We start from the raw sequence: 11,552 nt of genomic DNA on the forward strand, positions 1-11,552 counted from the left end.
CGATGTCTTTGACAAACGTCAAGCAGAGGTACTTCCGCCACATCGGACGTACGACTGTCCCATCGATCTTCTACCCGGGGCCATACCTCCTAGAGGAGGGTCATACCCACTATCTGTTCCTGAGACCCAGGCCATGAGAACATATATTCAGGAGAATCTTCAGAGGGGGTTCATCAAGAAATCGTCATCACCTGCGGGGGCAGGATTTTTTTTCGTCAAGAAAAAGGACGGAACCCTCAGACCCTGCATTGATTACCGGGGTCTCAACAAACTCACCATAAAAAACCGCTACCCCCTCCCATTGATAGCCGAATTGTTCGACAAACTCCAGGGAGCCAGGATCTTCACCAAACTGGACCTCAGAGGAGCCTATAATCTGGTTAGAATCAGAGAAGGAGACGAATGGAAGACAGCATTCAATACTCGCGACGGGCATTACGAGTACCTGGTCATGCCATTTGGATTGTGTAATGCTCCTGCAGTCTTCCAAGACTTTGTCAACGACATTTTCAGAGACCTTCTGGACCACCATGTTATTGTATACCTGGACGATATATTAATTTTTTCCAGATCCATGCCGGAACATATGATGCATGTCAAGCAAGTCCTGCAGCGTTTAAGAGAGAACCATTTGTATGCCAAGCTCGAGAAATGCCATTTCCATCAAACATCCACCTCTTTTCTCGGCTACATCATATCGGATACCGGTCTTGCTATGGATCCTACCAAGGTCAAGGCGGTACTCGAATGGCCCTGTCCCCTCTCCCTCAAGGCCATCCAAAGGTTCCTCGGTTTCGCTAACTACTACCGGAGGTTCATTCAGGGATTCTCATCGGTAGTAGCACCCATCACGGCACTCACACAGAAGGGAGCTGATCCTACAAAGTGGACTGAGAAGGCCCTCCAGGCTTTCGAGAAAATAAAGACGGCATTCGCCTCAGCACCCATCTTAACCCATCCAGATCCTTCATTACCTTTTTTTTTGGAGGTCGACGCCTCCGATGTAGGAGCAGGTGCTATACTTTCACAGAGAAAGAATCCTCAAGCTCCACTTCATCCTTGTGCATATTTTTCAAAGAAGTTTTCCTCCGCCCAAAGGAATTACGATGTAGGTAACCGGGAGCTCCTCGCTATCAAGCTGGCTTTGGAAGAGTGGAGGCACTTACTGGAAGGCACAGAGTCGCCAGTCACGATACTTACGGACCATAAGAATCTTCTGTACATTGAGGGAGCACGGTGACTAGGATCTCGCCAGGCAAGATGGTCCTTATTCTTTACTCGCTTTAACTTCCTCATTTCCTACATCCCTGGTTCTAAAAACATTAAAGCCGACGCCTTGTCACGACAGTTCCTGGTAGAGGATAACAAGGTGGATCAACAGGAGACCATTCTCCCTTCCACTTGTATTTTGGCTGCAAATACTTTTAGTGCCTTAACGGACATTACTAAGGCTCAGAACAACATCCCGGCAGGACTCAACGTTCCGGAGGACCGGTTGTTCACTCCCCGTAAATTCCAGAGGAGAGTCATGGAATGGGGACATTCATCCAAGACTGCAGGCCATCCTGGCACCAAAAGAACTACTGAGTTCATCGAACGCACATTCTGGTGGCCCTACATGCGGAGAGACATACAAGCCTTCGTAGCCACGTGCGCTACTTGTGCTCGAAGCAAGACGCCACACAACAGACCAGCAGGTCTCCTTCAACCACTACCCATCCCAGTACGTCCATGGACACATATATCGATGGACTTCATCGTTGAGTTGCCCAAATCTAGAGGCATGGACACAATACTTGTGGTGGTGGACAGATTTTCCAAACAGGCACACTTCATCCCTATGAAGGGTTTACCCACTGCACCAATGTTATCCGAAGTTTTCATCAGGGAGATCTTCAGGTTACATGGGTCCCCTCAGGTCATAGTGTCCGATAGAGGATCCCAGTTCATCTCCCGGTTCTGGAGGGCGTTTTGTAAAAATCTGGACGTTACCCTACACTTTTCATCAGGATATCACCCCCAGACCAATGGACAGACGGAACGCACCAATCAGTCTCTGGAACAGTTTTTGAGGTGCTTTATCGCTGACACTCAGGACGACTGGGCGGAACTTCTCCCATGGGCAGAATTCTCCCACAATAATCTACAGAACGAATCATCCCGACAGTCACCATTTATGGTCAACTATGGCTTCCATCCGTCGGCACTTCCTTCCCTCATCTCCAAGTCTGGAGTCCTGGCCGCAGAGGACAGGATTCGCCACTTACAAGACCTATGGCAGAAGATCCATCGGAATCTACAGCACGCTGGTATATTACACAAGAGACAAGCGGATCGTCACCGAAGAGAGGTCCCAGGGTACTCTGTAGGACAAAGGGTTTGGTTATCTACCAAAAACATTCGGCTAAAGGTAGCTTCACCCAAACTGGCACCACGTTTTATTGGCCCATTCCGCATCACCAAAAGGATCAACCCAGTAGCCTATCGGCTTGAACTACCAAAAAATATGAGGATTCCTTCTGTATTTCACTCATCCCTTCTCAAACCTTATCATCAAGACTCATCCTCCAAAGGACAATCTAAACCTCCGCAAACCATACTGGTAGAGGGCCAACAAGAATACGAGGTTCAGACCATTCTCAACTCCAGAATATCCAGAGGAGGATTACAATATCTTGTACACTGGAGAGGCTATGGCCCAGAGGAGAGAGAGTGGATTCCTCATCATCAGGTACATGCCAACCGCCTCATCTCTGCCTTCCACCGTAGGCATCCTGAGAAACCATCTCTGGTTCGCCCGGAGGTCTCCTCTCAAGGGGGGGATACTGTCACACTTGCCTCTGATCCGCGCGGAGACCGACTCAGGGAAGCACCACGGGGCAGAGTCATGCGCCCACGCACTGCCAGGGCAGTGCAGGCGCAGCGGCGTGATGGCGGAGCTCCGCGAGACGCATCGCGCACGCGCACGGGTTGCTCGGCAACCAGGAAGCAGGAGAACGTGAGGGAGCTGCTGGAGCCTCCCACAGGCGGAGACTTGCTGAGTAAACCACATGACGTCATCACGTCGCGACGCGCATCGCGCACGCGCGCGCGTTGTCCGGCAACCAGACCTAGCATCAGGAAAGCCTAATTGCAAGCTGTTTTTGATCAGTGTCTCTCTGACACCATTGGTGGATCAGTACACACCCCTGCAAGGTAATTGGACCCTTCCCACATATATACCTGCTTCTGCCTGTCCTTGATTGCTGAGCATAAACTCCTGTTTATGCATTGTGCTCACCGCTGCTGTTTAGTCTTGTCTTGAACCTGTCTGTCCTGTTTGACCCTGCCTGTTCTTGGATTTCTACACTCTCCAGCGCTTTGACCCCGGCTTCGTTACTCGACTACTCTACCTTCTATTACCCAGGACCTTGGCTACGAAACTCTACCTACCTGGACTCTCCAACCCTGGAACACGGCAAGTACCCTGACTACCCTGACCTCTCCAACCCTACGACGCGGTACGACTAGGACTACGCACTCCGGACAGGACTGCGTGGTTGTGGGTCGTGCCTATACATACCCCACCTCAGCCCCGCGGTCTTCCGTCCTGTTTGTGGTGAGCGCAGCGTGACAATCAGACAGCATAATGAGGCACACGTATCATATTTTATGTCATTGTTTTCATAACTTAAAAACTGCACACGACTATTTAGCTCATCTACCATTGTGTTAAAGCAGCTGCAATTAATATCTCATCACAGCATACACTTCAACAGAGGGGGTGGGGTTCAGCACACACACTAATTACAGCCTCATTTTAGGGTCAACTTAGTTCACACCATTTTCACCTGTTTCAAGTCATTGAAAGGTGTGGCTGATTAGGCTTTTTGGGGAAGGGAATACCGTTATTACAACCTGACTAGCACAACTGAAGTTAATCACACTCATTTGAAAGCTTCACTTTAGCTACTAAATGCCCCAACAACTCATTACTTATCAAACCGTACGTCACACATTAGTTCACTCATATCTATAGTTGAACTACTACTATCAACGACACATTATCACACACTGCATGTGTTGTCTTGTTTAGTCACAGCCACATTCATGTGTGCCACATCTTATATTAATGTACCACACATATCCTCTACCAAAAACAACACTTTGTGCAATATGACCACCTTCATGATAACCATTGTGAATGGTCATCTCATGATAGTTATGTACATTATGATACTGATATCACTACACAACATATGATTTTTATGTTCAAATTTAATCTATTTATCCTCACGCATTACTGCAGGAACATAGTATGTTTTATGTTAGGGAACTCAAAAGTTCTAAGTACACAGGCATGTACATTGTTATTACAACTATTTATGTTCACTTTCACACACACATTTTGGGTTAAGGAAATGATGCTGTTAGGTACTCATAAATACAGAACATACAATAACTGTTTGTTCAATATTTACACATGTAAATGTAAAACTTATGTTATTGTTATATATAGTTGCCCCTGAAGGACATGTGTCACCTGAGACTGAACAAGTGTCTTCACCTGGGTCAGCCAGCTCAACACACCTAGAAGGTGAGTGTATCAGTTGGTGGCCATATAATATGTGCTCTTCTATATGTTATGTTGTCATGTTCATTATTTGTTTTGCACATCTTCTTTAAATAGGATTGCTTAGTGTCAGTGAAAATGAAGTGTAAGCCAACTTGTATTGTGTTAGTGATGTTAACTATCATGTAGGAGTTGTGAGTTTACAGCAAGTTTTCATTCACTCATATTTCATACTGAGTCCAAACATTATTCTTAAGTCAAGGTAGTTTTTAATGTGAGGTTATAAAACGTATGGAAACATGTTAGTTGTTACTTATGACACAGTACAATTACATAGTAACACAGCAGAGATTAACATGCCATTTAATAATGTGTACATTTATTTGTAGAACATGATGAAGAGGATTTTGATGATGATGATGATGATGATGATGCCGCCGCCGCCGCCATAGACACACAAATACAAGCAAGTGACCATGAAGAGGTTCCAATTGAAACTGTTTTACCGCCAAAACGTCCAGCAAATACCACATATGATGCAATTGTAGCTTCTGAGGGAAAAATTGTGGAAGCAGAAAATCGTCGCCATTCTGACCTGATGACAGTGCTGGAAAGGATGATTGCACTGCAGGAAGAAACAGTTTCACAATTGGCACATCTCCACAGAGTCTTCATTGAAGTGCCTAAACAGTTGCAAAAAATCAAAACCTCATTCGAAGCATTAGTTGTTCAGCAAACACAAGCTAATTACTGGAGAATGACTAATGTACCACAATTCAACACCTCCCAGCCAGGATCTGTTCATGCAGGTCAGTTTTCACCACATTCATCTGATATTCATTCACCAGGCCCAAATGTTACCGGTCAAGTAGCAGACATTGCTGTGCAGGTTCCTGACGACATCCTACCGCTGCCATCTGTACAAATTCAGCAGCTGACACCTACAAAGGAGGCCACAAAAAGAAAACACAAGCAGTTGCTACTGACCAGTTTTTGGTCAAAAACAACAAAAGACACACATGAAACAGACCAACCATCACTTGTGCAGTGTCTACCAACTTGCTCACATGTGTCAGTGGGCACAAGCCCTGTCCGTGAACAGTCACTACCCAAAAGCCCTGTAGGTGAGTCACTGCCCAAAAGCCCTGTAGGTGAATCGCTGCCCAAAAGCCCTGTAGGTGAATCACTGCCCAAAAGCCCTGTAGGTGAGTCACTGGCCACAAGCCCTGTAGGTGAGTCACTGGCCACAAGCCCCGTAGGTGAACAGTCACTGCCCAAAAGCCCTGTAGGTGAGTCACTGGCCACAAGCCCTGCCCGTGAAGTGCCAGAGGCCACTCAAAGTGGCTCTGTTGTGCCTAAAGTTGGTGGCAAAAGAAAAAGGAAAATTCAAGAGACAACAAGCAGGCCTGTTACTCGCTCGCAAAAGGAACAAAAAAAATAAATGTTATAATTCAGAAAATATGTCTTTGGCCTTGTTTTGTTGACTTCAGATTATCTAATTACTATTGTATGTATGCTGAAGACTGTGTTGTTTCCAAACTTTCAAGTATGTTTTTGTACACGTGAAGTTTTGGAAATGTTAACACTCCTAATTAATGAATAGTGTTATAAATATTTATGTTTTAATCGTCTGTTCAGTAATGGTCCACCAGGAGCCAGTTGCTAAGTTTAGAGAAGCTGCCATTGACTTTGCAGCAAAACATTACATTTGGGTGTGTTAATTGATGTAATCATTGCATGTGCATATTATTTTCATGCAATTATAAAAGCACCTATTTAACTGCAAACATCTTTCTTGTACGTGTACAGCAGGATTTTGTGTTAAATATTACTTACCTTTGGTGGCCATTGTAATGTTGTCCTTTAATCATTTATGTGTTCTTGTTTCAAGAACATCTCTGAATTGATACTAATATATATGTAGTATGTATTGATATATGCACACACACACACACAGACACACACTGTGTGTGTGTGTGTGTGTGTGTGTGTGTGTGTGTGTATATATAGTACTATCTAAACTGGTATAGATGTATTTACAAAAAACATACACTTCATGCTTCCTTGTGAAAACACACTATTTTAATAATACAGGCCTAATGTTTGACAACTATACTAAGTGTGAGCCTCTAACATTATTGGGTGCAAACAAATGTTTATTACTTAATTCACTCATGTTTATCACCATTTAAATAGGTTTCATACAAGGCCTACTTACTGCCATCAATATGTTGTGTGTACTCCAGCAATATTTAAAAAAAAAAAAAAAAAAAATTTTTTTATATATATATATATATATATATATATATATATATATATATATATATATATATATATAATATATATATATATAAAAAATTTTTTTTTTTTAATTTTTTATACTGTATATAATATATATATATATATATATATATATATATATATATATATATATATATATATATATATATATATATATATATATATATATACACATACACATACACATACACATACACACAATATACATATAGTACAATATACACTTTATATATATATATATATATATATATATATTTATGAGAGAGATATATTTATATATATATAGATACACACGTATTTAAACTCATGCAGACAGGGAGTTAACCAGACTTTCAAATACACACAGAAATGTATGTGGGAAAAAAACATTTCATTTTGCAGGTGTGTGTATTTACTGATATGGCTGTCTAAGCACTATTTTCACACACTGCTCTTTGTTATTTTGCAAGAAAACTCAATGTTACTGAATGAAAAGTGTAGTAATGTTTTCAGAAACGAGATAAAAAAAAGATACATGTTTGTCCCACATTCGGCTATCACAAACCACAAATGTTCAAGCAATTATAACTAGAAATCCAATTGGCGTTTGAAATAAGAAGTTACAGTTTATACTTTTGTTGACCTTGAAAAGGAAACACAGCAATTTGTTAGCCATTGAGCAGTTTCATTTTGATGAGCAAAGAACAGATACCTGCACACATCTTTTGTGCTACTCTGCAATGGCTGATGAATTGGTGACAATTATGAATCCGAATTTAGGTTATAAATACATGATTTCAGAAGCAATTTTATCAACTTGCGGACACCAAGCAAGCACACGCCAAATCTATGATTTGATTCGAGCAAAATATCCTTATTACCAAAACCGTCGGCATGCGCGCAATTTTAATTCCTCAATAACATTCACTTTATCAACGAATGACTTTTTTGAACGTGTGCAGGATAAGCTAGAACACAACTATGGTTTCTGGAAGATTTCCAAAGAAAAACATTTCACCGTGAAAGAAGGCACATATATTGTCGTTAAAGGCATATTTATTCCTAATGCCAATAGCAATGGATCCGCTACTACTGTTCCGTGTGAATCGATACCTGCTGCAATATCTGCACCCTCCATTCCTGAAACCCACATTGTACAAGAACATAACTACTATGATTATGTACCAAGCCTTTCAGCTGAAAATGCATTGGAATGGGTACCCGAAGAAATGAACATACCTCCCGACCAATTGTTTGAAGAAAGCAGTGGCGATTCCTATGAGCGCTTCATGGAGGAGATGTGTGTCATACTGGATTCAGCGGGTGGGTCAAGCGTGGATGAAAAAGCCTTGCATTTCTGGAGCGACCAGTTGCAGCCAGACGAAGAGTTAATTCTAGAAGAATGGTAAATATAACAACCGTTATGAGTTGACTCTGCGTTTAAATATTTTTTTTTTTTCTAACCACCATTTTCCCTTTCAATGCGTGGATACAGCGTAACATAGCAGACTGCATAACATGTAGCGATCACAAACAAATTGTTTCCGAATACAATATAGTAGAACCTGAAAGAGTAGTACACATTGCTGACGGAATAAATATACGTACTTTCCTATCACTTTAAACATATTAGCAACATTTTACCATAACTCTAACACATACCTGTTTTGTTATCATGCTACATCTACAACATTTAAAAGCGGGTCCACCACGTATGACGTGGGACCCTTGTCATGGCCCAAGGCGTCCTTAAAAAGGATTACGGATGTAAGTCCCGCCCCCAAGCGACGTGCGCGCCTCAAAGCCTATTGGCTGTCATGTTTTGTTATAGTAACGGTAACTGCAGTGTGTCATGTGTGCGGCTCAGTGTTTGTAGCCGTAAACTGGGCGTTAGCCGAATGTTAATTGAGTGGGAGGAGTGTTAGCGTGCGTTTCACGCTGGTTTAACATGACGTCACACGTATTGCATTTGCGCATTGTGTTATCGGCCGTCCTTTCTGTCCAAACACGTCTGTTTAAAAAGAATACAGATGTACTCGTTTAGAACGAATGTAGTTTCGTATTCATTGTATTTGAAATAAAGATTTTATGTTTAATGGTATTTTCAAGATGTATTGAACGCACAACGTACGCTTTGTTTTGCGCATGCGCTAACAGTTAGTGCAGCCAAGCGTGAAGTGCGTGCGCACACTAAGATGTGCGCGCACATTTTTCAGTATACAGGCAACGTTCACATCATATACATAGTTATGCCTGCTACAAATTTAAAGAAACATTACATACTGATGTACACTTGTACTTCTAACATATAAGTGAGTGACGTGTGTATGTACACAATCATATAGAGCTGTGTAATGCGTTGTCACGGATACATATATAGTAAGGTGCCATATTTGACCATCATGTGTTTGCTGTATTTCAGAGATGTCGGGGAAGATACAATCGGATCAATGTATGATTTCAGAAGAGTCTACCTTTATATGAGATGATTGTGAGGAGGAGCCACCGACTACTATACTACATATGGAACTAATTTTATATTGCTTGCAGCGCTTATTAACAAACAATTAAAAATGTGATACCCTTATGCCTATATTGCATAAGCACTTAATTAACATAATGATGTTGCAAAATAGTGCCTCATGAATTTTTATTGAGTGTTCTTTAATGACTACTATCATTTTATGGCATGGTGTGTTTTATATACTGTATAACAACCATTCCCACTCTGCTAACACATTTGTGAATTCTATTGTGTAATGGAACGTATGACTGTCGAAACTATGTAACAATAATAATAATAATAATAATTATAATATGAGCATGTTCATGTATAGCGCTGCTAGTTGTACACAGCGCTTTACAGACACATTTTTCAGGCTGAGGTCCCTGGCCCGTGGAACTTACAATTTATTTTTTGCCGCCTGAGGCACAGGGAGATAAAGTGACTTGCCCAAGGTCACAAGGAGCCGACACCGGGAATTGAACCAGACTCCCCTGCTTCAAAATCTCAGTGCCAGTGTGTGTCTTTACTCACTGAGCCACTCCTTCTCCCAATGTAAAGGACAAACCAACTAGCCATTTATTGTTAAAAATCTCTTGTTACATGGGTATGTTTATAAAATGGTTTGGGACTGTAGCAAATAATGTTATTGGCCAGATGTTGTGGTCCCCTACAATGCATGATGTTCTGATTATGACATCAACATCATGTAATGAAGTACGTTTCTGTGTATATTTCATTAACCTAACTAACTATAGTTTACTGTGTTTATTAAACGTTCTAAAAATACATAGTATAGTCAATATGATGATATAAGCTACCATAATAAAGCTGGTGTTATCATTTGTCGGTGTTATACATGGATCCTACACAAATTGATACAGACACAAACAGTTGTCTTACAAAGTGTGTCTATGCTAATGTGCACGTGATTGACGTTACAATTGTGACAATACTTGATAATTATCATCATGATAATGATGAAGTGACGTGATTTATATTGCAAAAATATTACCAACATTGTCATATTGGTAAATTATAAATGCTAAATGACAGTAACATTAGTGACAAATTTGTCTTCTCTGTTAACAGTTTAACACTTGGTACATGTAGGACACATCCACACACGTGTGACTTATACATACACATGTCACAAATGTAAATTAATGTTGACTATTAATTCCTAGCATTACAAAACACCAACATTGCTAAATATAAGATGTAGTACGCATTGTTGTGATTGCAGGCATTCATGCATGGAGTTTTATGATCAGTCAATTTCATCCGTGATGAATGATCTCCCGTAAGTAAAGAAATAACTACAGTTATCCCCTTGTCTCCAAACACCTCTATATTACATGAATGGAATTTATAAGGAAACATACATAAAATGTGATGAAATGTGAGTAATCATTTTCTAATACAATGCACATGAAAGCTCAAGAGTAGCTAAATGCATATACATGATACAGAAAGTACATATATGTAACATTTGTGTTTAAACCAATATGTTGGGTTTTGACTTCAAATAATTATAGGAAGATTGATGTAGGCACATCTTATGAGAGATGTCAGCAAATATACATACCATGATCAGTCATACTGGAGATATACCTATAATGCAAAGGAACAATATATAAATTGCAAACATTGACATGCCATCTTCAGTACCGTAAACAACACAGCAAAGTGTGTATTTGGTGTTAAATGTGCAACACCATGTATATTTCATGACATTCAAAATGTAAATCAGGCTGGTGTACACATCATATGGATGTACATGTTACACTGCACCAATAACATTGTATGTAAGCATACTAGAAGCATGAATGAGTATGGGCATAATATGTGTATTGTGTTAGCATAAGGAACAACACAATGCTAAAATATTAGTGCTTTGTTACCCCAGTTGTATTCACATACACACAACTAAAGTAAAATTGAAGAGGGATTATATAACCTGTGCAACAATAACATACCGGTGCCACATCCCTTTGTGCACACAGCAGAGAGAAGAAAGGTGTGCAACCCATATTCATCTGTGTCCTACCAGAAGGGTATATAAAAAAACATTATTGTTAAGATAACATAATGTAAGTATAAAAGTAGAACTTGGAACATATATGTTTGTACTTACAAGAAAAAAATGAATTGATGAGATTCTGGCGTGTCTGGCCACCACTGGCTGTTTGTTCATTTTCAGCAGCTACATGGGTG

General features: G+C 40.7%; 1 protein-coding gene across 1 annotated transcript; it reads left to right on the forward strand.

The window, feature by feature from the left end:
- The first annotated feature begins 4,479 nt into the window (after nucleotides 1–4,479).
- On the forward strand, nucleotides 4,480–6,077 carry LOC142470253 (uncharacterized). Its single transcript, XM_075577199.1, has 2 exons — nucleotides 4,480–4,576; nucleotides 4,942–6,077. The coding sequence occupies exons 1-2, from the start codon at nucleotides 4,480–4,482 to the stop codon at nucleotides 5,991–5,993; spliced, it is 1,149 nt and encodes a 382-aa protein (XP_075433314.1). The 3' UTR covers nucleotides 5,994–6,077.
- The last annotated feature ends 5,475 nt before the right edge of the window (nucleotides 6,078–11,552 follow it).

Source organism: Ascaphus truei, chromosome 19 (genome assembly GCF_040206685.1).
Source record: "Ascaphus truei isolate aAscTru1 chromosome 19, aAscTru1.hap1, whole genome shotgun sequence".
In the NCBI taxonomy this organism is placed as follows: Eukaryota; Metazoa; Chordata; class Amphibia; order Anura; family Ascaphidae; genus Ascaphus; species Ascaphus truei.